Consider the following 27,919-nt stretch of genomic DNA (forward strand, 5'->3'; position numbering starts at 1 on the left):
CAAGATGTTATCTGCAATCTTCAAAAAAAAGGTACCAGTATTATCTCCATAGGCCAGATGTGAGGTGTAAATTGAGGCATGGTGACTTGCCTAAGCCAATAAGTAGGTTCATGACTTAGCTAAACTCAATAAAATAAAATTGAATTGAATGAGCTAAACTAGAGGTCAGCAACCTAAGGCCCATAGGCCGGTTCCGGCCCATGAGCCTCCTGGAACCGGCCCACAGCCGTTCAGTGGATCAGTGTTGGGATTCTGTGCTTTTTCTTTTCGTGGTGCCATTTTTTCTCTCTCCACGGGGACCGACTTCCGGGTTGGAAGGGCACCAGAAATAGCGTGTGCGCACGGGCGCTCCTCACACGGAGGAGCGCCTGTACGTGTGCGTACACGCTATTTCCGGCACACTTCTGGGACGAAGGAACGCCCATGCGGACACACTGTTTTCGGCGCTCTTCCGACCCAGAAGAGCACTGGAAATAACTTGAGCACAGGCACACGCACTCCAGCCCACCGAGGGGTCTGCAAGGGAGTGAAATGGCCCAGCCTCAAAAAACGTTGCCGACCCCTGATCTAAACTATAAACCGGGGGCCTCCTGAGTTACAGTTCACACTGTTAACTGTTATACTGTCAGGGACTGGGCAGAGGAGGAATGGTAGACCGCCTTCTCAACCTGACCCTTCCAGAGAAGAAGAAGAAGAAGAAGAAGAAGAAGAAGAAGAAGAAGAAGAAGACGACGACAGTTCAGAATCACAACAGGGTTTGCAGGAGGTCACAGCTCAGAGCAAGATGTGGGGAAAAGTTGGGAAATAATGGGAGAGGAGGAGGAGAAAAGCCGGAGCAGCTGGCTGACAAGAAAGAATTCCAGACCCACCATCTCCCAGAACCCGGGGAGCCTTAAAAGTAGGAGAGCAAAGAGATTGAAGACAGATGGCCCCAAGCGGCAACCGTAAAGGGGGTGGTGCTGTTGACGAGAGTGGGAGAGATTGGGGGGGGGTGGAGATTTACTCGAGACAACACCATTATTCCAAGAGGCTGCGCTCCCAAGCCTCTCTCTGTAAATAATGGGGGAAAAGCAGTTGGTAAGGACTTTCCAATGTCTTATGCATTCCTGGCAACTTGCCGTGGGAGCTGGGTCCTCTGTCGCCTGACATATACTATGCCAGCTCTCACCAACTTTCAGTTCAGAATCTAAGAAGAAGTGGTTGACAAGGAATGCCTTTTACATTTATTCTTATACTTCTCGGCTTGAGGAGCATTTCACAGTAGGAATCGAGGTTATGAAACCAACGTGTGTTTTTTCCCAGTTTCCTTAGCTACATATTTTTTATGTTTGAAAATGTCAGTCAGCCCATTACTTCGTTTTGCCAGTACAAGCTCCTAAGTCTTTAAAGGCTTACGGACTCCTTTGAAAACCTTGCGGCACTAAATATACAGATGTGCAAGGAATCCGATATACGATTGCCAATACTTGAATTAACAGCATTCTGTCGTTTTAATAAGCTGCCTCATAAATCCATTTATAAAGGCTGGGTGTTTTATAATGGAGGCAGATATTCTGCACAGGGAAGATAAGGCTTTCAGAATCCTGGCAAAAGAATGAACACACGTCTTTCAAGGATCTTTGCTGGGAATGCCAGCTGCATACACTTCCTTGAAAATTATTTTTAATTCTATATATATAATTGTGGAAGTTGCCCGTGCATACCTGAAGATTAAACTGGAACCCTGATTTGCATCATGGAACATCAAAATTCTGTGCTGATAACTTGTGTTTTATAACCCTGATTTCCCACGGTCCTGAACTGTAGAGGAAGCCTCCATGAAAACAGCAGACCCTCTGGTTCATACAGTTGCCTTCCAGAAATAGAAGAAGAAGAAGAGTTTGGATTTGATATCCCGCTTTATCACTACCCGAAGGAGTCTCAAAGCGGCTAACATTCTCCTTTCTCTTCCTCCCCCACAGTGAGTGGGGCTGAGATACTTCAAAGAAGTGTGACTGGCCCAAGGCCACCCAGCAGCTGCATGTGGAGGAGCAGAGACATGAACCCGGTTCCCCAGATTATGAGACTCCCGCTCTTAACCACTACACCACACTGGCTCTCACCACACTAGGGGACTATGGGACAATTATGATGCAGTGAACCTAGCGTGCTCGCTCTAACTGCTCACCCACTTCGTATGTTGTCATAACACATAATCATAATGCTTGAAGAGGGGTATATACTTTATTTGTGAGGTTGAAATAGTTAGCAGTCAATTTGTGTCCACAGATAAACAAGTGAATTATGTGCTACAAATATCTTCCATGATGCCCTGGAAAAAAATGGATAATCATTTTGCTACTGCAGTTTCAAAAAGTCTATTATAATGTTAAGGGCATGATGAAGGACACCTCTCAACTGCTTCTCCATACAAGAGCCACCAGCAGTGATGTTCAAAACAGGGTATAGTTGCACAGTTTGCCACATATTTCTGCTTGGCCTTTCCAGAAATGTGCAAGCAAAAGTTGTACAAGTAAGTTGTGCAGTGGTAGGTGGGTGGGCGTTCCATGAATTTCATTGTAGGGAAGATGAGGATTCCTGTTTTGCCCATTACCTGTGATTTGCGACCAGAATATAATGCATTATCCATTAGCATTATTCCAGGCCACAGTTAGATTTCAGCTGGACATGAAAGTTTTTAACTCACTCAAGGATAGAGGGTTAAGCATTTCAGTACTTCAAGAGGCAACAAACTGCAAAAGAGATTTTGCAAGTAGGTTTTCGTTTATAGTATAGGGAAGTTCTGATTTGAGTAGGTCCACTGTTCGAAGTAGGTCCACTGTCCATTGTTCCAGACGCATTTTGCAACAGGTAATTTCATTAGCGCGAGCAGTTTCTGGGCTCTGGGCGCAGATTAAAACTGCAAAGGAGGACCTTTTTCTGCCTCCCCACTTCCAGCTACTTTCTGAAGAATGGAGAAGAGACCCTCTTAAGAAAATTAGGGGGGTGAGCAGGGGAAGGACTAGACCATGTGAAAAATGAACATAATATTTTAGCTGTGGTTCATTCATTTTCAGCTTTGTATTCTTGTTATAAAAAAGCGCACTTATATATTCCGTTGTTGTGGAATAACCTAGGTTTAAGGTGCCATTTAGCTCCTAGCTTTCATATCTCTCTTTCTAACACTGAATAGATTCTCCGGGTCATATATTATCTGCTCTGCTCACACTATTGAGATTTTCCCTTACTAGTGGGTTTATGAAGATTATGAGGTCTCTATGGGAAAAGTAATGTTGGGGAGGTTATCCAGCACTGGCATAAAAAGGATACCTACTGGTCTTCCACTGGTACTGAAATTTTTCACTTCTGCTGAAGAGAAGACCTTACATGGCATAGCTATGCCATGCAGCTAACATTTGGTGCCAGGATGAGAATGGTGTGAGCAAAAAGCCCAATGAACAGCTTCTTGTGTTTCATTCTGATGTTCCACTGCAGTCAAGACAAGTTTACATCTGCAAAATAAAACTGCAAGCGGTATTTTAGGGACGGACCTGGTAAAGCCATGAGGTCTGATGGTATTTTGCAGCACTGGTGTCTAGCTTAATTGGTTTCTTTTATATCTTAATCCACAATGTTACAGCAATTTGCATTTTTAAAAATAGTAGCGAAATACCTAGCCAAGTTAACTACATTTTAGTTCAACGAAGGGAGTGTTAAGTATCTACTTAAATCTCTTCCTTTGAAACGAATGAGTTTTCAAAGTGCTGTTTTTGTTGGATCATGTCTGTACAGATTGATGTGGCGTTTCAATATCTTGCTAACTACTGTTTCAATTATCATCTGAGGTCCTGCTTTGAGACTTTTACCATTATGGATTTTCATGGGAAGCCAAGAATGTGGTCTGGGTAGGAAAAGCAATCATAATATTTGTTGTTTTAGAATTATTCTGTTTTGGAAAACTGCATTCTGTTTATTATTTTAAAGTGGTGAACTGTGAAACCCTGTTTAAAATTAATTTTAAGAGAATGGGTGAAGGAACACAATTGTCCGGATGTTATTGTCAAACCCATTCATCTATTAAATTGAATACAGCCATTGAAGGATTCCTTTACATAATCTTGAATTAAACTTCTTTTCGTACTGTCTTTCCCTCGTGGTCATGAATTTCCCAGCAGTGTTTTCCTGTTGCTTTGAAAATACATTAACTCTCATAAGCTATGTCTACAGATAACCTTTCCATTTCTTAGTTATTGTGGGTTTCAAAGCCTATGCATGGCTGCTGTATATATTAAAGAGGATAGCCTTTTCCTTCCGCTGTTACAAATATCCAAATAAAAGACCAGATCATAGATTATATTACGAATTTTATTTAGAAACATTTATAAATTGCCTTATTTTTTTACATAAAAAACCATTGCAATTAACAAACAATGCAATTAATACAAAAAAGTAGTGTAAATGCATATAAAAACAAGAATTTAGGGAATGCAAACAAATAGAAACAAAGTCCTCTCAAAGAAATCCTGACAAAAAGGTATGTCTTTACAAGGCAACTGAAGCAACTGGTGGTCGCTGCTTCACATACGGCAAAGAGAAACGAAGTCCGTAGCAATAGTGGGGAAATTCCTAATTTTTGACTCGCTTTCCTATGGCATTCTACAGAATGCAGTACCACAAGTAGAATTCCCTCAGATGATCTAAGTGATCTTACAAGTCTTTACAGCAGCAGGTGGTCTTTCAAGTAAATATTCACAACTATTTAATATAAACTCTTTCATTTGATTTCCCCTGCTGTCTAGAGGTTCGCCCCTCCCCCTTCATTTTAAGTGCTCTATTAAAGAACTTATTTTTAAAGAATTGCAGTGGGGATAGAATGAGAATGTATTTCATAAAGCAATTAACTCCTGCTGCTGAAGTATAATAAGCTGTCCAGGAACAAAATAGTGCAGATTTCTCGAGTGAACATAATATTACAATAGTCTCAGTCAACCTGTTAATATTCCATAATGTATTATGAAACTTTATTTTATTTTATTTTAGGTGACTCTGGTTTTTATTAATTTAAAAGAAGAAGAAATAGAGAACGTTACCCAAACCTGCAAAACAATAAATAAAACAAACCTGAGTACATTCAAATACATTCGGAAAAAACAGATTTCAACAGTTCTTTGAAACTTCTCCCCAGCGTGTTGCCAGTAACTGAGTACATAACCTTTTAAATTGCACAATACTTCAGATTATGGGATATGCATTGTGGAGTTTGACGTGAAAAGACATCCTGTTAAGGAAGAAGCAGCTGCATTATTGAATAGACAAAGGTTTTGCACGAAGTAAAATTACCTGGCCAAGTATGAAATTTCCTCGGCTTTCATTATCCATCATAGATGTTTGACTGATGTGTGATGTGGCACTTGGTACAATAGCTCCCCTCCCTGCTTCATAGAAAACCAGTAGGGGGTGGAGAGATAAGTGATGAAGCAGAAATGGATCTCCTCCCCCCCCCCCCCCGCATAGCAGCCCGTTAACAGGGGGAAAAGGGAGCAGATAGAACAGGCTGTCAGGAGCTCGGCCTACACTCGAGTAGGACCCTGGAAGAGACACATGCCTGACTGGCATGTTCTCTCCCTCCCTCCTGGTCTTTCGTTCAGGAGCTTCAAAGGGTTTCTTTAGCCCGAACATCACAGCGACCGATGCCAACCAACACCAGCACACTTAGGGATCCGCAGAGTTTGTGCATCATCGCGTGACAGACCTCAGCAACTCAGCATTTTGGCTAATCTACTTTATTTAAATATAAACACACACGGAGCACTGCAACATGGCTCTCTCTCTCTCTAGCATCAGACAGCAAAGAGAAAAAGAACAAAGGACAATAGTCCACTTCACGGAACACAGTAACACAAACATCCTGTCTCCGTCACTTCCCACTCTGTTGAGTCAAAACATACACCGTCATGTGATAGACAAAAATCCTATGACTGCAATCATGGATCAGGAATTCTAACACAGGCATGTCCAAAGTCCGTTTTGGGGGCCTGTTTTATCCGGCCCCTGTGGCAGTTTATTTATTGGGATCAAATCCTTAAAAACTCAATAAGTTCAATCCTAAAAAAAGCTCAGCGACTTTGGTCGGCTCTCACGCATGTTCACTTCATCAAATCTGGCCCTCTTTGAAAAAGGTTTGGGCACCCCTGAGAGACAGAGCGTTTGTGGGAGACATGGAGTGAAAGCTCAAGAGCAAAGAAGAAACAGCTATATGGCTCAAGAGGCAGGAGAAGAGTGGAAGACTAAAGAGAACCAGGCCATCTGTGGAGAGCAGTGAAGAAACTGCCACTCTCCCATCTCTGTATACATTGAACCTCGCTTTTTTGACTTGCCTCCCTGGAAGCCCTCTTTTGCTTTCCTCTTCCTATTGATGAACAACTTCTAAACTACAATGGTTTCCAGATGCTGCTTGCTTTGATGAGACATCACCTTGCCAACAAAGGTCCGTATAGTTAAAGCTATGGTTTCCCCAGTAGTGATATATGGAAGTGAGAGCTGGACCATAAGGAAGGCTGATTGCCGAAGAATTGATGCTTTTGAATTATGGTGCTGGAGGAGACTCTTGAGAGTCCCATGGACTGCAAGAAGATCAAACCTATCCATTCTGAAGGAAATCAGCCCTGAGTGCTCACTGGAAGGACAGATCCTGAAGCTGAGGCTCCAATACTTTGGCCACCTCATGAGAAGAGAAGACTTCCTGGAAAAGACCCTGATGTTGGGAAAGATGGAGGGCACAAGGAGAAGGAAGAAATGCTTGGACAATGTTCTCGAAGCTACTAACATGGGTTTGACCAAACTGTGGGAGGCAGTGGAAGACAGGAGTGCCTGGCGTACTCTGGTCCATGGGGTCACAAAGAGTGGGACATGACTAAACTACTAAACAACAACAACAAACTGAGTCCACAGTGTCACATCTTCACTAGTCTTCCATTGAGCGTACAAACAAGAAGCTGACATTTCCACATTCAGCTTTGGCCCACTATCCATTAGAGACCACTTCCTCTTGTTTGCCCCATTGCAATCTCTGCTGTCTGCTTAAGAGGTCATCAGGAGAGTGAATTCTTAACAATACCATTTATAGCTCGGGTTCAGGCAGCAAAGTCATGAAAAATACCCTCTCATACAGACCTTTGAAGTCATAGGGTCATAGCATTGGAAGGGGCCATGAGGGTTATTTAGTCCAACCCCCTGCAAATGCAGGAATCTTTTGCCTGAAGTGGGGCTCGAACCCACACCCCTGAGATGAAGGGTCTCTATTCTACAGCCTTTTAAGTGTGTTTGTGGGAAGGAGGGGGTTGTTATCGTTCTGCTGCTTTGTTTTAATTATTTACTTGTTTTTATCCTGTATTTTATTCTGTGAACCTCCCCGAGATTATGACGAAGGGCAGCATAAAAAATCTTGATAATAAATTAATAATAAATAATAAGAGTCTCATGCTGTATGGACTGAGCCATCTCCAAGCCCAAAGCATGTTTCAAAAGCATGTTAAGACAGTCTGCGATGCCTTTCAGGGTGTGGAAAGGTTTGTGAATTTGGAAACATTTTACTATGCTTTGCAGTGGTTGGTTATGTTATACAGTGGTACCTCGGGTTACATACGCTTCAGGTTACATACGCTTCAGGTTACATACGCTTCAGGTTACAGACTCCGCTAACCTCAGGTTAAGTACTTTGCTTCAGGATGAGAACAGAAATCATGCAGCAGCGGCGCGGCGGCAACAGGAGGTCCCATTAGCTAAAGTGGTGCTTCAGGTTAAGAACAATTTCAGGTTAAGAACGGACCTCCGGTACGAATTAAGTATATAACCAGAGGTACCACTGTACACCCGAGTCTTAGGAATGGGCTTCACTGTGCACAAATAAACCAGCTGTTTCTATACGATGTTACCATGTCAAGATTTGCTTTATTTCAGCGAGTCTTGTTTGTTGTTTTAGCTACCTGGGAAGAAAACAGATTGAACCTGCTTTCTGCATAGCTGCTTCCTTCCTTGTCTTCTCTCCCTCAAAGCAGAACAGCAGTGGGCAACTTCCTTACAGAGCAATGGCAGCTGCTCTACGAAAACTTAACAGATATAGCTAGGCTTGTGCCTAGTTAAGTGGTGTACAGAGAACACAGCAGGTTTTCCCCCCATTGTGGTAGGCAAAACACTATTACCTCAGTCTCGCCTTTTATCTGCAAAATGGGAATATTAATGTCCCGCGTTATAGGGTTGTTGGAAGGCAGCAAGTTACCAACATTTTGGGGCCTTTGTGGGCACCATTCACAAAGTGGTTCGTGTGGGGTGGGGCATAACACAAAATGGTCACTACATCTGTTGTTGTTGTTACTGTCTGTCCTTAACCGGCAGGCCCATGACATGTTATGACAATTCAAAACACATTAAAATATATTTTAAAATAGTTTAAACAAACAGGTGCAGGGATAGGGTGGGGCCTGAAAACACCTGAGGTGTCAACGCATTAGTAGGAACTGATCCTGAGACTTTTTGCAGATGCCATAGGGAGGTACTGGTGGGTACGTTTTTTGACCACTTAAAAAGCCCTGCGTCAATACATGGCTACATCAGTTCCTTCGCGAGCTCTCCATTCTGACATCCTTTGTGCCGACGCAAGCAGTTCTTAACTGATTGCTACACACACGCGGTAATGCTATTGTGATAATGTTTTTGCTGTTGGGGATTAGAGCCTAAGCAAGAAGTGGAAAAAATAAGGCTAAATTACATTGTTTTTTTCCTTTCCTTTTACAGACAAAACGTGGATGCATACTCCCGAGGCTTTATCGAAGCACTATATTCCCTACAATGTAAAGGTGAGGGGTCTGCTTACTTAACTTTGCTTCTGCCTACGTGACAGCTGGCAACTGCCTAAATTCTGAAGATGCTTTCCATTTGTCTTCATTAAAAATGCCACCTGCTTTATAAGGTTGAAAGTGAGTAAGAATTTAGATTGCGACGGAATGCAAAGCTTGGCAAATTATCCCAGGTGCCGTTGTTCATTTTTCAAGCAGTGTCTGAGGCCTGGAGCCTGAGGCATACCATGCCAGTGGAAATGAGGGAAACCTCTTAGCTAGGTCAGGTTGTTGGTGGGGTGGCACAGAAGCCTTGATTGTGCATAAAGCAATCTCCAAATTCAGCCAAATTCTGAATTAGACCAGGAGAATTCACCACCGTTAACCTCAGCAGCTAGAAATTGAATTTTAAAATATGCATGCACACATATAAATTGTAAAGCGGCTAAAGGTTTTGGTTTTGGTTTGGTTCTGCCCTAGGTGTTGGTTTCGACCTTAATGCAATTGCACTCTCATGAAGGCAAGGAATGGAGTAGCTTAACTGTACAATATCCCTTGTTGCCAGTAAGGAAGTTAGTTAGTTGTTTATGAGCTAGATAATGAAAGAAGTTGTGCAGCACTTCCAAAATAGTGGCCATCTCGTTAGTTGAGTGTTGGTTATGGCTTAATGTTCCGGATAAATCATTTAACCCAAGCAGTTTCCAGCTACACTCAAAGCAGATGTTGGCTGAATTATCCTGGAGAGGATATCACAGTAAACAAAATATGGGGAAGCCAGAGAATTGCCACCGAGGTTGGCAGTAGTGCAACTCTACAGAAAGATCAAAAGGAGAAAGCATGTTGACTGCAGTCTCTAGTGTGCAGTTACTATGGGTGCCCTTGTTGATTTTAGTAGGGATCAAATGCATGTAAATCTGGGGCTGATTTGCAACTAACGCTTATACGATTTACCAGCAGATTTGGAACTGCCAAGTATTTGTCCAATATAGTGTGCTGATACTTTTTTGTTTGTGCTGTCAGTTCGTAGATAATTAGTTGCAGGCGAAAAATAAAATAAAAATGGCACTCAAAATTTAGATTGGACTTTAGCAATGTAGTTGTAGCTCCTCTGGTGTAGATACTGGACTGTGGAGATGGGGCTTAAGAACAGCATTAATAGGCAATAGGTGTTTGTTGTGGAATTACCAAAATATATTGTTAGAAAGCTTAAGTAGGTGCCTCACGAGATGTATCTGTTTTAGGGCAGTATCATTTCAGATACCATCACCATCATTTCTTACATTTATATACTGCACTTCATCCAAGGATCACAGGGTGGTTAACTGTATTAAAACACACAGAACATGTAGGGTTGTAAACATAACATGCTCCCTACAAGTTCATAACTAATTTGTCTAGGTGAGACCTTTCCCTAAATTGCTAGTTTCATATAAAGGTAAAGGGACCCTGACCATTAGGTCCAGTCGTGACTGACTCTGGGGTTGCGGCGCTCATCTCGCTTTATTGGCCAAGGGAGCCGGCGTACAGCTTCCGGGTCATGTGGCCAGCATGACTAAGCTGCTTCTGGCGAACCAGAGCAGTACACGGAAACACCGTTTACCTTCCCACCAGAGCGGTACCTATTTATCTACTTGCACTTTGACATGCTTTCAAACTGCTAGGTTGGCAGGAGCAGGGACCGAGCAACGGGAGCTCACCCCATTGCGGGGATTCAAACCGCTGATCTTCTGATCAGCAAGTCCTAGGCTCTGTGGTTTAACCCACAGCACCACCCACGCCCCCAGTTTCATATATGTAAGGAGTATTTCACATGGAAGAGTATCCGAAAGAATTTCCTCAGCTGTTCCTCAAAACAGCACAGCCTCACGATGGCTACACACATCGCGTGGTGCTTCTGGCCTGTTTGAGCTACTGGCCTGTGGTTTGTAAAGTAGCGTCTTTGCTGATGGAAATTCAAAATCCTTTTACTCAAGTCATTTCCATGAGCCAAAGGGATGTGGTAAACTTCGTGATTAGGTTCTTCCACAGCCTCTGTTATACTAAGTGGCCCCAGGTGGCTGCTTTGAAGAATGTGGATGATGCGCTCTTGTAGAAAGTTTTGAAACCTTACCTCTGTGCTCATTCCCAAACATTACATACACACACTGCTCCCAAGGCTGCTATTAGATCTACTGGAGGAAAAAGACATGTGCAGATACTAAGTTCAGTGGCCTTTTCTAGAGAGCTCCACTTAACTGATCTTCAGGCCAGCCACTGGGAGCTGATAATTAGTTTTTTTTAAAAAAAACACGTTTCGTAATAGCAGATCTATGTCATGTCTAGTTGGGTCTATAGTTGTGGGGTATATGAATCAGTTCTGGAACAAATATATGTTTTAAGAACTGCAGGGGGAATGATGTGAGGCATGAATAGCTCAGAAGCAGCTGGTCGGCTGGCTTTTTTATGTAAAGAGAGTAAAAGTAAGACATTGTTCCTTTAATCATCATTTCCAAATGCTGTGACGTTTATCACTAAAATCAGTGTTCTATTGAAAACCCTTAACAATCAATGATTGGTTTTAAAATGTTACTCAACTTACAGTAAAGTTCTCTAGAAGTGCTACATGTTCTCATTTACAAGAAATGCATAAATTGACGATAAATAAATGTTTACTTGTATTTGTCATTGGTAAGAACTGTATATACAAGGCAGGACAGCAGGTCTAGAATTCCTAACAGGCTTTTTCACATTTATACATTAGTTCAAATAGTAAGCAAGCTCTGCCTGGCGTTCTGAAACTATTGTTATGGGTTGTGAAATAAGAGCATTTGCAGTACTTCAGTTAAGGGAAGATACTGAACAAAAAAAATCTTTTGATTTGTGAGTCAGTGTCGAGTTTGGAATTGAATTAGTAGATATAAGTTTATGACGTTTTAGACCACAGCGCTGTTGAGATGAGCCATACATAAAAAACATTATTTTACTCTAAGGAATCTTTCTAAGACTGCACTCTACTTATCAGATTTCTTCTTCAAAAAAACACACAAATGCACACAGATACTGGTAGCTTATAAAACTCACTGCTCCCCAAACCCCCCAGTGGGAGTTATTTTCTGCTGCAGCCACAATAAGGTAGCTAAGGGGCAGGTATTCACTTGCTGTAAATTGGCAGAGATCACTTAAGATAAAGTTTGCTATGCTGTGTTTCATGGACAGTGAATTGCAGTGCGGAGAAATAGGTCTTACTGCAGTATATTGGTTCCAACGATGGGGCACAATCCAGCCCATTAAGTGCTGTTGGGCTTCTGCTTAACACTCCCATTGAAATCAGCAATGTGTCTGCGATTCTTTTACTTTGCTAAGGCTGCTTTATAAACAGTGTTTCATCAGCCTTTCTCATAGCACACTTGTCTTGTAAGTACATTGTACAAAACACTATGCGTAAACAAAGTTGTAAATTAGGAATATGATGAAATAACATTCCAACGCAATAAAAATCATATGCAAAAGTTCCTGAGCCTGGAAGTCAGGCAGGGCTCCCAGGCACCTTGCTCCTTTTCCCATCGTAGTACAATAGTTTGCAAGTTTGGGGAACTGCGGACTTGATCTCTGCTGCGTTGCAGCTCTAGCACTGCTGATGGTCAGAGGATGGTACTGTCCTGCAGTTTCCAGCCCAGCCCAACAGGAATGAAGAGACACAAATTATCCTATTATTATTATTATTAATTATTATTTATACCCCCGCCCATCTGGCTGGGTTTCCCCAGCCACTCTGGGCGGCTCCCAACAGAATATTAAAAACATGATAAAACATCAAGCATTAAAACTTCCCTAAGCAGGGCTGCCCTCTGATGTCTTCTAAAAGTCAGATAGGAAAGCTTTTAATGTTTAATAGACTATTGTATTTTAATATTCTGTTGGAAGCCTCCCAGAGTGGCTGGGGAAACCCAGCCAGATGGGCGGGGTATAAATAAATTATTATTATTATTATTATTATTATTATTATTATTATTATTATTTTCCTTGACATCTGATGGGAGGGCGTTCCACAGGGTGGGCGCCACTACTGAGAAGGCCCTCTGCCTGGTTCCCTGTAACCTCACTTCTCGCAGCGAGGGAACTGCCAGAAGACCCTCGGTCCTTAGGGTCCGTGCTGAATGATGGGGGTGGAGACTTCAGGTATACTGGGCCAAGGCCATTGAGGGCTTTAAAGGCCAGCACTTTGAATTGTGCTTGGAAACGTACTGGCAGCCAATGTAGGCCTTTCAGGACTGGTGTTATGTGATCTTGGTGGCCACTCCCAGTCACCAGTCTAGTTGCCACATTCTGGATTAGTTGTAGTTTCTGGGTCACTTTCAAAGGTAGCCCCACGTAGAGCACATTGCAGTAGTCCAAGCAGGAGATATCTAGAGCATGCACCACTCTGGCAAGACAGTCTGTGAGCAGGTAGGCTCTCAGCCTGTGTACCAGTTGGAGCTAGTAGACAGCTGCCCTGGACACAGATTTGACCTGCGCCTCCATGGACAGCTGTGGACAGACATCTCCCTGGTCAAATGTGGACCTGTGGTAATCTTGCCCTCCTGCAGGGGTGGTGGACCCATTAAGGTGATCTATTCCCAGGGACTTATGGAATACAATGAATTTGTGAATGCTCAGTGTGGTTCCAGGTGACAAGGCTAGGTATTCTGTCGAGGTCAGGATAACATTGAGATGAAGTGGGCCATCAGTGGAGAACCACCCCTTTACAAGGGAACTTTGGTCATTGAAACAGGTTGCATCTTGGCCAGAGCATTGGTCTTGGAAACCTGATCACAAGGATGACTGAACCCTAGTAAGACAAAGGCCCCAATCCATGTACAGTGAACTGGGCACACCTGGTTGGCAGCCCTCTCTCCAGTAATTACTCTTGACTGTAACTTGTTTTCATGAATTTTAATACCATATTTTAAATTGTCATTGTAACCCACCCTGGGATCTGAAGATGAAGGCGGGTAAGAAATCTAATAAATAAAAATGTATAGGGAATGTTGTACATGTCTATAGGAAGCAGCAGCCAACAATAAGCATGGAACAGAGCCAGTCTTTACATTTATCAGTTGAAATAGATTTTGACTTGGTTGCTTATCTTGAACATAACCAGTGCTGTGGAGTCTGAATATTGGTACAATCAATTCAGATTTCTGAAGCCTTAACTGTACACAAATGTCCTTACCATCTAGAAAACAGATTTGCCTATGAGATACCATAAATGTATTTTGTTCAGCACATAACACAGTTCCAAATATACTTGCCAAGTTGTTATATTTGTACCATATGGGAGAAAGATTGTCACCTTCCAGCCTGAATACTATGCTCCATTTTTGCATACAGATTTTAGCACACAGCAATAACTAGTGCATGAAGTGAGAGATGTACTGCACCTCTGAACTGTTAAATTATACCAGACGGCTATGCATAGGATAGCTCTCTAAACAAATAAACCCAGTTGAGATTCCTGCATTCCAACACTACAATTCTATGATTCAACGATAACATCTCACAAACACTTTCTGCGATAAGACTAGGGCAGCTGCTATTTAGGATTATAAACCTTTGACAAGATGTGCTTGATGATTTTAGTAGAATAAGCTGAGTAGAAAGTTCAGTCCTGAAGCAACGAATAGAAATTCTGAAGTGTTAGTGAAATTCATTTCAGTGCATACTACTACTAATAAGTAAATATTTTTTTTATTTATACCCTGCCCTTCCCGGTTCAGAAAACTGGGATCAGGGTGGCTAACAACAAATTTAAAACACTTACTTGATGCAACAAAAAACAGCATAATATACGGTATAAAACATGAATAACAATAAATTCAGAATTCAGAAATCAATTTAGGGGGGGGAATCCATCCAGTAAACATTAGATGATCACCAGGGCTAGTTGGCTAAATTAGTCCTATTTGGGCCAGCGAGAAGACCAGGGGAGAATTAGTTGTGGGATCCCAGAGGGGGTAATCTTCATAAAAAGGGGAGGCGGAGGAAAGGAAGGGGAATAAAAGAGCAGGCTAAGTTCAGATTGAAAGCCAGGCAGAATAGCTCTGTCTTACAGGCCCTGCGGAAGGATGTTAAATCCTACTAGGGATTCGAATAAGATGCTACATACAGCAAGGAAAAGTTAGACAATGATCAGTGTTACATAAATTTAGAAAACTGCCGTTTCTTGAAAGTTTTTACAGTTCTGCTTTGCAGGCCCTTTGAACCTGGCTGTGCTCTAACTACAGTAAAGCTAATAGACATTAATTTTCCTTGGAGATGGGTCAAGCCACCAGAGAGCTTATTAGGTATTACCCATTAAATTATTGCCACTTCATGAATCTTGCCTGAGGTCTGAAGTCACATTTAAGCAGGGCTTTCCACCCTTTATGTTCTCGTCAGATTTCATGAATCTCTTTGCTCACTGGAGACTTAACAGAGTGGTGTGCTTGAATGGAGAAGACTTAAAATGAAGGGGAAACATTGCATAGCTTACACGGAACATAAGGAAATTCCACCAACGCTCCTATTTGTGGCATTGTAACGGAATGCTTGAGGGAGGGGAGAACAGAATTGATGATATGATCCAACCTTCATGTCAGCTCTAAGCACTTTCGAGGTAATACATTCAGTAATAGATGCCTTCGTTTCCCTTACTTTCCCCGCCTACATTAACCATAGTGTGTGTTTGTGTCTTGGCATGCACAGTGAATGTGTTTTGAGCTAGTGGAGAGCCCTTGCGGTTGAGGGCAAAAGAGGTGGGTTTTAGAGATGGCTTTTTGACAAGGTTCCTTCATTGCAGGGGGTTGAACTAGATGGCCCTCGGGGTCCCTTCCAAACCTGCAATTCTATGATCCAGTGGTTTTTCAGGCTGCTTTCCTTATTTAAAGGCACCTTCTCAGATTGTAGGTATACAGGAGGACTGAAATTCTTTTCTTCTGCCATAGAATGTTAACCAGGCAGAGGGCCTTCTCGGTAGTGGCGCCCTCCCTGTGGAACGCCCTCCATCAGATGTCAGGGAAATAAGCAACTATCTGACTTTTAGAAGACATCTGAAGGCAGCCCTTTTTAGGGAAGTTTGAATGTTTGACGTTTTATTGTGTTTTTAATATTCTGTTGGGTGCCACCCTGAGTGGCTGGGGAAACCCAGCCAGATGGGCAGGGTATAAATAATAAATTATTATTATTATTATTATTATTATTATTATTATTATTGGAATTGTTTGCTCCGAAGGAGATGTGCTCTGAAGGAAATATGTTGGGGGGGGCATAAAACCAATTTGGCAACATTCAATTCATTCCCAAGCTCTAAAGTTTATGCTTTCATGGCCAGTTGTGGAGCCCTTAAATAAAATCATTGAGGTGAAATAGCCTGAAGAATCCAACTTACGGGGGGGGGGGTTCAGGATACAAATCTAGTTGTTCATACTGCTCTCTCCATATCAGTGGCGTAGCGTGGGTTGTCAGCACCCGGGGCAGGGCAAGTAATTTGCGCCCCCTAACCCGTGGATTTGCACCCCCTAACCCGTGGATTTGCGCCCCCTAACCCTAACCCCTAGATGTTGTGCCCAGTGTGGCCGCCCCCCCCTGCATGCCCCACGCTACGCCACTGCTCCATATGATAGCCTTCTAAAACCTGGTACATTTCAGATGTTTTAGACTCAACTCCAGTCAGCCTGGCCCTGTTAGCAGGGACTGATGGGAGTTGTAGTTCAAAACATTTGGTGGGCAGCAAGTTGTGGAAAGCTGCCCTAAAATACTAAGACAGGTAAGCAGGGACATATCAGCTACATAACTAACATGATGGTGAAGTATGTCTATTTTACATCCCTATCTGTGAACATTTTCAACTTGATCAAATGCTACACAGTTAGGAAACTCTGCAGAAAGTTGATTTGGCAACTAAGTGTTGAGGCAATGTTAAAGGAAAATATTTTCATCTCTCGGGTTTACAGGAAAATCAATAAGCTAAAAGTGTGAGATAACGCAGCTGTTCTGAATAATGGCACAGTAGACAGATTACTAAGAGATTTGCCAGTAATGGTAATTGAGCTGGAAGTGGGAACAATAAGGTGACCTCTGGCTGAGAAATGAGGAGAGTTAAGCATCAAATGAGATCTAAGCAAATTGAAAGTGTTACAAAGACAGAAAGGTGCTGTGTGACTAATTTGTGATAAGGGGTGCTTTTAAATATAGGTCATGGTGTGTCCCTCAGCCAAAGGCAATGGGGTCAGTTTGGGACACAAATGAAGAAGTGTGAAGTACAGAAATCAATGCATGCTAGTTAAGGGACCAGCAGTGAGTGATGGCCCAGTAAGGAACTGAGTCATGTTAATGTAATTGATATTCCAAAATGAACAGATGACAGACATCTGCAGGTTCCTTTCCTGCTGATAAATAGGGAGAATGTCCTGCAGTCCCATGTTACTGGCTCATTCATATAATGCTTATGGTAAATTAGCTTTTTGGTAATTGCACAAAACACACGGCCATAGGCACTGAGGAAGAGTCTTCTCAGTGAAATGCCATAATGTATCTTTTAACATTTTATGAGCCAACAATTTTCGCTGTCCCCCCAAAAATATATGCAAAGCATAAGCTTGGTGTTGTTGTTGTTTAGTCGTTTAGTCGTGTCCGACTCTTCGTGACCCCATGGACCAGAGCACGCCAGGCACTCCTGTCTTCCACTGCCTCCCGCAGTTTGGTCACACTCATGCTGGTAGCTTCAAGAACACTGTCCAGCCATCTTGTCCTCTGCCATCCCCTTCTCCTTGTGCCCTCCATCTTTCCCAACATCAGGGTCTTTTCCAGGGAGTCTTCTCTTCTCATGTGGTGGCCAAAGTATTGGAGCCTCAGCTTCAGGATCTGTCCTTCCAGTGAGCACTCAGGGCAGATTTCCTTCAGAATGGATAAGCTTGGTAGAGGGCTCCTATTTCCCACACATTTCGAGTTTGTTTAAGAGCTGAATCTCATAAAACCTGGGAATTGGCTTCACAGCTAAGAGGAGTTTTGAAAACTATTATTCGCGGGGAATGAGGATTCTGTTTGTGTTTTTTTAAAAAAAAAATGTAAATGAAAGTCAGAATGCTAATTAATAAATGGTCTTTTCAAATGCTTGGATTTAAGAAGCCAGATTGCATAATATAATCATACTAGTTCACACTGTCAGTGAGATGTGAAAGAAACAGAATTGTAACAGCGTGACGTGGTGTTAATTAAGGTGGCTTGTGCAGGGAAAGCGTAGCACTCACAGATGGAGATTCGCTGTGTAGCTGTAAACAACCTTCTGAGGGTGCCCTAAAATAATCTAAAAGGAACTTAAGATTCCATAATGGTTTCTTTGGCAGCTAGTCTATGAGAGAGCCAAATATTATTTATTATAGAGTTTATTACTATGCAATATTGGTATGCATGTATAATGGTTGGGAGTTACTCGTGCGTAATCCTGCCCCGTTTGGGCTTTAGGTTGCCTGGTTAACCCTTCGGACTGCACAGCCCATCTCAGCGTGGCTGCCCTTAGTCACTCATAGAATCTGTCTGTGGGCGTTTCTTAAACCGCTGCCAACATAAGAGTTGTTTGACACCCAATCGTCTCTGCCTCTCACTGCGCGGAAGTCTCCTGCGCAGGGTGGGCGTGGGTAGCGGGGTGCCTGGGCTCTCCTCACTGACTTCCAGAGAAGAGTCCTGGAGCCCCTCCACCTCCTCGTCCCGTTGCTCTCCTGGATCCCTGGTGTTACACTTATTTCCTTCCCCTTCTCCCAAGCTGAGTCTCCCCCTGGTGCTGGGACCTTCGCCTGCAGAATCAGAGACCCTCTCCTTCTCCCGTGTCTCTGATGTCAGTTCCCTGACAGCATGGAATCAGACGAACTTTATTGCCTTAAAAAGAGGCACCCTTAAAACGTGTGCAGAGCGGTATTTTAAAAATCACAATCAGCTCGCAAGACTGGTGATAAAAGCACTGCTAAACTTCATTCTAAGAACCGGTGAAGTCTGTGACGGATCAATGGCAAGGTTCCATGAACTGGGTGCATGCAGTGATTCAGGCACTGTGAGAATTGCTTGCTGAATCAGGTCTATGGACCTTCCAACAGAAGCTAATCAGATTCTCTGGGAAACTCACATGGTTGGCATAGCTGTTCCCTGCTCTTGCTTGTCCTCAGCATCTGAGAATGTATTAACTAGCTGCAGGCCATGCTACTTTCCCCTGTGCCTGGGACTGCCTGGGTGCAAGACTTCAGCATTTTCTGAATTTGGGGTCTTGAGAATACAGTGGTACCTCGGGTTACAGACACTTCGGGTTACAGACACTTCAGGTTACAGACTCTGCTAACCCAGAAATAGTACCTCGGTTTAAGAACTTTGCTTCAGGGAGGACTTCCGGAGGCGGCGCGAAACAGCAATGGCGGTCCTCTTCGTGCTCTGAGGCCCCATTAGCTAAAGTGGGTCTTCAGGTTAAGAACAGTTTCAGGTTAAGAACGGACCTCCAGAACGAATTAAGTACTTAAACCGAGGTACCACTGTAACTGGCAGGGACTGAGTATTGTTGAAGATTCATTCCCCGTGTCTGCAGTCATTGCCCAGTGGAGATCTGACTTATATCACCCCTTCTGTGTGGCAAGTGCATTTTTTGGGTCTGAGTAACCTTGCCTGCTGCTGCCCGCTTCAACACATTCCCACTGTCTCACTTCACCTGCTATTACTCCTTACACCAGGGGTCGGCAAACTTTTTCAGGAGGGGGCCGGTCCAATGTCCATCAGACCTTGTGGGGGGCTGGACCCACCCTCTCCCGAAAGCACCCCCCTCCCAAAAGCACCCCCCGAAAGGACCCCCCAGCCGCCACTCACGCTGACGGCGCCTCGTCTTTGGCAGTGTTGTCGTCCTCTGCCTTGGCCAGGGGTCCGCAGGGCGCAGAGCCCTTGCCACTGGCCTGGGCAGCGAAGGCAGCCTCCCCGCCGTCGCCACTTCCTCCCACTCGGCGCTTGGCCATATGCGGCCGCCTCAGCAGGAAGGAAGGGGTATTGCCCAGAGGCATCCGCAGCTTCGGATTGGATGCAGGATCTTCCTGCGGCCAATCCGAAGCCACACCAGCGCCGCGGAAGTTAGTCCCCATGCAGTGAGGCCTCCACGCCACGCCAGTTTAGCTGACCGAGTGGGCGGCAGGGTCTGCAAGGTTCGCGGGCTGGATTAACAAGCCTGGTGGGCCGCATCCGGCCACCGGGCCTTAGTTTGCTGACCCCTGCCTTACACTTTGCCACCCCACACAGGCAATGACTTGATAGGACATGTTGTGTCCCCTATCTCACCGCCGCATTGTTGACCTGAAGAGGACTCTGAAGATGAATCTCTTCTTGAGGCTCACACACACACACACACACACACACACACACACCCTGCAGCCTCTCCTGCTTCACAACCTGGAGAAATACTTAAAGGAAATACTTGAATGCAGTTTTAATATTATCATCAATAAAATGCACTGCAGTGTACAGGAAGCATATTGTGTTGTTTCTGTAAAAAGGATGAGTAAAGCAGGCAATTATAAAATACCTTCTTTAAACATTAGTTTGCCTTTAAATCCTTAACACCTCTTTAGGCAGGCAAGTTGTTCCATGCTTGGGGAGGAACATTTAAATATATTGGCTCAAATGGAGGGGGAATTCAAGTGTATCACCATGGCTTCAGTGCTTCTTAAATCGCATTGAAGGTAAGGGAATGAAGCAGTCTATTTATGCATTGGATTGCAGCCCTTATTCCCAGTCACCATCTAAAGATTGAAACAGTGACTTGAAAAGCAATCCTAATGACTTCCTAAGAAGCACTCAAATGCCATTGTCATAAATTTCTATTCAAACGTAGGTACTCTTTCTTGTCAAACGACACCAGTATCCTTATCTTAGAAGAAAACATATCTTATAAGCTGCAAAAAGGAAAGTCAGCAATTGTATTGGGGGGGGGGGGGAAATCCTTCATTATTTTCTCCATGAAGAAAACCAGAGTAGCTTAGGAGATGGGACATGGTTTTTATCTGAAGCTTCACTGAGTTTTGTACATTTGGTTTCAATTAATTGTGCCAGGGCTCGGTTATGTGGTTCCTCCATGCTATTGATTTGAAATAGCCATTGTGATTAGACTAGTCAAGGATATGTTTATTGGCTCGGCTTAAAAACGGAAATGAATCACATTTATTTGTGCACAAAGAAATAGAACAAAATTAATGTTCCCAGAGGCAATAAGCTATTTGTGGTCCTTCCAAGCTTCCTTTCCCTCTGCTTTGATTATATATTATCCACTTGCTTTGACAAAACTCTCTTTTAGAATTCTATGAATTAGACTCATTAGCACTTGTCTGCATGAGCCATTGACACGCAGTAAGGGGAACATCCAGACTAACATAATTTGAACTGTGGAGCTTCAGTGGAAGTACAATTGCTGGGGTTCGTTCATACCCAAAACAATATTTTTCCAAGGTTTAACTCGAGGCAAAGTTGTCCTGTAAGTTTGAGGCTGAACCCCAGCTGTATACTTTATTGGCTGGAATTAGGTTGTTGACACCATGAGTGTGCCTACTATGAATGTGTTTGAAAAGCAACAACATGAAGATAAAAAACATAAAGCTGGATAAACATGCAAATGGGTACATTGAAAAACCTGGGAAAGCAGCCTAAAGAATAGAAGGAGGTGGAAAACAGATAACTCAAGTCGGTGTTCGTTTAGCTGATAAATACATCTGTCAAAAGCAGAACAAATGTTAAGGAAGGCAAGGTTCACTGCAGGAACAGCAACGAGATATCTTTTCTAAGGGACATCTCTTCACACACCTTGAGACTCTGTAAAGGCAAACTGAAGAAGCCTTTGTGCCATTTCCCCTTTGAAATTGCAAGTGCAGCCACAGGAATATGAAACTGATTTACAAATGATCTTAACATCCTATCAGTCGGGCCTTATAAAGTGTTTATTATTGTCGTTTTAGAGTATATAAGGCAAACATGGTACTGATGAGTGTTGAAGAGTGTTTATTAAATTATAGCTTTCAAATATCTCTTGCCAGATCCAGCTTCAAAGTTTCTTTTACCTTGCATTTCATAGATGCGTAATGCTGAAGAGTGCAACCCAAAGTGTAACGAGTTTCCATTCAGAGTTGTTTTTCTATTAGATGTTGTACATTGATGGGAGAGCTTGATTATGACATTCAAGTTTAATATCCGCATAGGGAAGTTTATATATTGCAACATATCGTGAAGTTTCTCCAATGGTGCCATCAGTGAGGAGATTTCACCCCTCCCATACCCAAGAATCTCCTGATGATCTCCTGATGGTCTCTGCTGACTCTCCAGAGAGGAGGAGGCGTGTCCTGCCTATCTACTTATTCTGCCCAGCAACATATCATTGTGTGTGAGAGTGAGAGACAGTCAGTCAGTGTATCGGAGAAAGTGAGAGTGTTAGAGATTCTAGAGATAGGATTGCTGCTAAGTGCAGCTGCAGACTCTCAGTGTAGCATTGATTTATGCTTAGAATATTCAGCTCTGTATATAGTTTTGTATCATAGTTGTAGTTATAGAATAAAAGAAAGATACTCTACAGAGCTGCTCTCTGAATGGTTTATACTCTGCAAGACTCTGCAAAGCTCTGCTGCGCAACGACTGTATTATTGAGACAGTGAATCCGGTGCTCTCAGCTCTGAGCTGTGAGTCCACAGCACTGTGACCTGTTCCTGTGAGAAGGAGGTCTCTGGCGGTGCTTCCCAGCTCGCCTAGCCCAGTCGGGGTTGAGGTGCATGAGTCCAGTTGGTACACTGGCTCTAGGGCGATGCTGACAATCAGTTCTTCTGACTAGGAAAATCCCAACAGTCCCTTTCAACTGGATAGATACTAAAAGCCTTCCACCATGTGGAAAAGATCTGATGGACAGCTACTAGAGGGTGCAATGGTGGAAAAGAAGTAAGCCTTTTCCACCACTATCACTGTAACATGGTAGGCACAATAATGAGCATGTACCTGTGTTTGGTCAGATTCATTTTGGACTTTACACCACTTGCAGTCCATCTATTGTCCTTCATTGAAGAGGGGACCTGGAAGTGTTCATGTCAAGATCACTCCCTTTAGCGCTACACTGTAGCAAGACCAGAGCTCGGACAAGCACACAAACCATGTTGGTTGGAAAAATCCCTCAGAGTAGTCAGAAATCCCTTATATGCCAACTTAATAGGTCCCCTGGGACACCGGTGGCGCTGTGGTTTAAACCACTGTGCCTCTTGGACTTGCCGATCGGAAGGTCAGCGGTTCGAGGCCCTGCAATGTGGTGAGCTCCTGTTGTTCAGTCCCAGCTTCTGCCAACCTAGCAATTGGCATTTCCGTGCACTGCTCTGGCTTCGCCAGAAACGGCTTAGTCATGCTGGCCACATGACCCGGAAAAACTGTCTGTGGAAGCAGACAAACGCCAGCTCCCTCGGCGTGTAAAGCGAAATGACTGCTGCATCCCCAGTGTCTTTTGTGACTGGACTTAACGGTAAGGGGTCCCTTTACCTTTACCTAATAGGTGCCCCAACCCTGCAGGGTGATTTATGATCAGGTCAGACTTCACATGATTTATCCATGATAATGGATTCACCATAAGCCCCACAGCTAAAACATTTCTGTCCTGCTCTGTTGCATCAGTAAGATCCAGGGCAGGTCTTGCAATATGGGTTGGGCACATAGTCTCATGTTTATCATGAAGTCCTGAATGAGCACAGTAGAAGCAGCATTGGTATGGCTATTGAAGCTCCCAAAACATGAGTGGAGTTCTTCTACACCACCTCCGAGACCATCTCAGGCAGGAAGACTGTTGGCCAGCATGTTGGTTGGTATACCGAGGTCTCCTCCCCACCATATGCTCCAGCACCACCAACTATTTGTGTTGGGAAAACCCATAGAACAGCACACAGAGGGGAGGGGAGGGGGATTGTTCCATCTGGCAAGCTGCAAGGCTTGCACAGATAGAATGATTAGAGAAGCATGACATTGAAAGAGTTTTAGACCCTAAACCACCACTAACTGAAAGAACGTCACTTGTTCCACTGACCTCCCAGAGTTTTCTGATCTGAAGGAGACATGCTGGTGGTAGTCTCCATGGGTAGGGCCCATGGGCTTTCTTTGGGGTGGTAACTTACTTAGGAACAATCTTCCCTCTGAGCTGCACCTCAGCACAATGTTGACATTGCATTTCATTGGCAAGTGAAGATGCCATCTCTTTCCCCAGACTTTTGGGGCACTGTGGGTTAAACCACAGAGCCTAGGACTTGCTGATCAGGTCAGCGGTTCGAATCCCCGTGACGGGGTGAGCTCTTGTTGCTTGGTCCCTGCTCCTGCCAACCTAGCAGTTCAAAAGCATGTCAAAGTGCAAGTAGATAAATAGGTACCGCTCCGGCAGGAAGGTAAACGGCGTTTCCGTGCGCTGCTCTGGTTCGCCAGAAGCGGCTTAGTCATGCTGGCCACATGACCCGGAAGCTGTATGCCAGCTCCTTCAGCCAATAAAGTGAGATGAGCGCCGCAACCCCAGAGTCGGCCACGACTGGACCTAATGGTCAGGGGTCCCTTTACCCTTTACCTTTAATGTCATCCATCTCGGCTGCACTTGCAGCTCAGCAAATAGTTCTGATAGAGCAGCATATCCACTTTGCATCATCCTTCCACTTCCTTTCCCTTGTGTGCCTTTGCAAGCACAATATTGCAGCCTGTATCTTTGTTTTTAATTGAAGTGAGCTGCTTTGGGAGATGGCAATGGACTGGAAAGAGGGATAAAAAGAGATCAAATCAATAAATGGCTCTCTGACTATTTACCATCACTTGTTATAAATAAGTTATAGAACATCTTGGGACTCGTTGCCTAAGCAAAAAAGCCCCTGGCTTCTCAATCTTTGGCGCTCTCATTCTGTGTTTCATTTCAACCTTGTTGCTCCTCTGCCAGTAACTGGCTCATTTTTCTTCTTCTTCTAAGAGCATTTCTGCCTATCACTTCTCACTCTTTCCTGACGTCGGCCAGCAGGTATACTCAGCCTTGACATATTGACTTCTTCAGATAACCTTATCTTATCCATGGCATAGTTGTACCCATTATTAACCATGCCTCTGCAAGCCATTCCAGGTGTCCAGTGTTATCCTGAGCCTTCATCCTGTGAATATTCATACCCAAGTGATGGTCAGATTGAATTGTGGTCTGGAAGGGTGTTGCGGGTCTGGTGTTGCGGCTCTCATCTCGCTTTATTGGCTGAGGGAGCCGGCGTACAGCTTCTGGGTCATGTGGCTAGCATGACTAAGCCGCTTCTGGCGAACCAGAGCAGTGCACGGAAACACCGTTTACCTTCCCGCTGGAGCGGTACCTATTTATCTACTTGCACTTTTGATATGCTTTTGAACTGCTAGGTTGGCAGGAGCAGGGACCGAGCAACAGGAGCTCACCCTGTTGTGGGGATTCGAACTGCCGACCTTCTGATCGGCAAGTCCTAGGCTCTGTGGTTTAACCCACAGCACCACCCACGACCCTTTCTGCTTATTACTAAGATTCATATTCTGCCTTTCTGGTTGTTGTTTTTTAATCTGAAGCTGTTTCCCACTCCACCCCCACCCCTAGCATGCACTGCAAATGGTTCTTTGATTCTGTTTCCTTGTTTGGTTTCCAAGAACCAGTCAATTCCCTCCCTTCCATCTTGCCTTAGCTTAGTGTTGCAGGATCAGAGATGCTTTGCTTTCATTCAGTCATAAATCAACTTTCTTCCTAACTTCAGTGATGAAAAAGAGAGGCCGTTTATCAATCTTTGGCAGCAGGCTTTCTGTGTAAAATTCAAACTGCCTTCTTATCTGCTTTATGGAGTCAGGAGATACTTTTATTCCAGACCCAATGGCCCTCTTGCATTTCTCGGCTTTTTGACCCAACAGTTTACATGCTTACAGAGAGAAGAAATTGTATTAATATATCATCTGGTAACTAATGATAATACTTCATATGTCTGATTAGGTGGCTCTAGTCTGCAAAACTATATACTGCAACAGTTTTGTTATTTTTAAGGTATCGCAGGACTGTTTGTTGTTTTTACTTCTGTCATGGGTACACATACCACAAAATTATTAGCATTCAGTGTTTCAAAGGCTTTAAAAGTCATTGTAAAACTTGATGAATAATTTTGTGAAATAGGGATAAAGAAGCAGTTACTATCATCTTAGTAGCAAATCCTACACTGCTCTCTACTGGAAGAGAAGGATTTACACGCAGTTCTTATATGACCTAAATCTCTGGCTGAGTTATCCAAAAACCATTCCCAAGCTTTATACTGGATTAAAAATAAAAAATAAACGAAACATTGTCTAATCTGTTTCAAGTAATTCTTCAGTTATTGGTGGAGCAGAACAAAAGCTAAACATTCCTACAAAGAGTCAAGTTTTGGGGACTCCCACTTAAGCCCAACATCTGTTCCAGAAGTAACGCAGGAAAACATGTTATGGGTTGCAGAGCTGAAGCATTAGTAAGTTTTGCAAAAGTATTCGTTTGTCACATTTGTATGGAAAAGAACCTGCCTAGACTTCACTGTTTCAGAGCCGTATGAATTGCAGTGAAAAGGGTCTCATGTTTTCCTCTTGAAAACGAGTTCGAGTAATGCAATTTGTCAATTGTGCATCCCAGTTTCAAGAATGCCAAGGGGGGGAAAGGTCAGAAATAGCACGATGGAGTGTGACACATATGTGCTGTGATTTTACAACTCATTGAAATAGCAGAGCAGTACATAGGCTCAGACACCTGAGTCCCTCTACAGATACAGTGGTACCTTGGTTTTCGAGCAACTCAGCAGCTGAATGTTTTGGAACCCAAACACTGAAAACCTGGAAGTAATTGCTTCCCATTTCGAATGTGCCTCCAAACTCGGGGTGGCTTCCACTGCGTTTCCCCCCTCTTTTTTTCTCCGTTGACTTCACCGACCGCCCTTTGCGCCTCGGTAGTCAAACATTTTGGGAATGGAACGGTCTTCCGGAACAGATTATGTTCAACAACTGAAGTACCACTGTTTCTTAAATGAGAACTGCCAGAGCACTAAGAACTTTTATTTATTTATTTACCACCTTATATGCGGAGGTCTCAGGGTGGTTCACATAATAAAATCAAAATAAAAACTACAAAAGATATAATCAAAATAAAAACAACAACCCAATAACACACACACACCCCAAAACCCCCACATTTTAAAAGGGTATAGGATGTCAATCAAATCAACCAAAGGTCTGGTTAAAAAGGGACATTTTTGCCTAGTGCCTAAAGGTGTATAATGAAGGTGCCAGGCGAACTTCCCTGGGGAGAGCATTCCACAGATGGGGAGCCACTGCAGAGAAGGCCCCGTTCTCATGTTGCCACCCTCCGGACCTCTCAAGGAGGAGGCACACGAAGGAGGGCCTCAGAAGATGATCTCAGGGTCCGAGTAGGTTGTTCATATGGAAAGAGGCATGTGGAATTGAGGTATTGTGGTCCTCAATTCTTGCATTCATCCTGGATATGCTAGTGTGTGCAGAGATGGGAGCATACCTGTCAGCTTCACCCCTAACATTGCTGGACACGTCCAGTTGGGCATGTGGGCTGATGCAGATACACTCGTTCCTCTACACCAGCAGCGGGGAACCTGCACCCCACAGCCAAATTTGGTTCACCAGGCCATTTTCCATGAACCATGCCTACTTGCCCCACACGTGATATAATATGTGATGTTAAGGGTGGAACAGGTAGTGATGTGTCTGGATTGGCTGCCCACACAGCTGATCCCTGCAGAAAGTTTGGATTTGATATCCCGCTTTATCACTACCCGAGGGAGTCTCAAAGCGGCTAACATTCTCCTTTCCCTTCCTCCCCCACAACAAACACTCTGTGAGGTGAGTGGGGCTGAGAGACTTCAGAGAAGTGTGACTGGCCCAAGGTCACCCAGCAGCTGCATGTGGAGGAGCGGAGACGCGAACCCGGTTCACCAGATTATGAATTTACCACTCTTAACCACTACACCACACTGGCTTACCACAGAAAGCAGGATTGAACTCTGTACCCAGTAGCTGGTGGGTGGGGAGTGCAATCCCACTTGGTCACACGATCTCTTCCCATC

General features: G+C 43.8%; 1 protein-coding gene across 8 annotated transcripts in view; it reads left to right on the top strand.

The window, feature by feature from the left end:
- Positions 1–27,919, top strand: part of GULP1 (GULP PTB domain containing engulfment adaptor 1) — a 168,396-nt gene that overhangs the window by 94,580 nt on the left and 45,897 nt on the right. For all 8 annotated transcript variants that reach the window (XM_083470156.1, XM_083470154.1, XM_083470158.1 and 5 more), the window contains one exon: positions 8,773–8,834. In XM_083470156.1, coding sequence (XP_083326282.1) covers positions 8,773–8,834 — 62 coding nt within the window. The remainder of the gene's footprint in view (positions 1–8,772; positions 8,835–27,919) is intronic.

The sequence above is a fragment of the Podarcis liolepis genome (assembly GCF_965112155.1).
Source record: "Podarcis liolepis genome assembly, chromosome: 1".
Classification (NCBI taxonomy): Eukaryota; Metazoa; Chordata; class Lepidosauria; order Squamata; family Lacertidae; genus Podarcis; species Podarcis liolepis.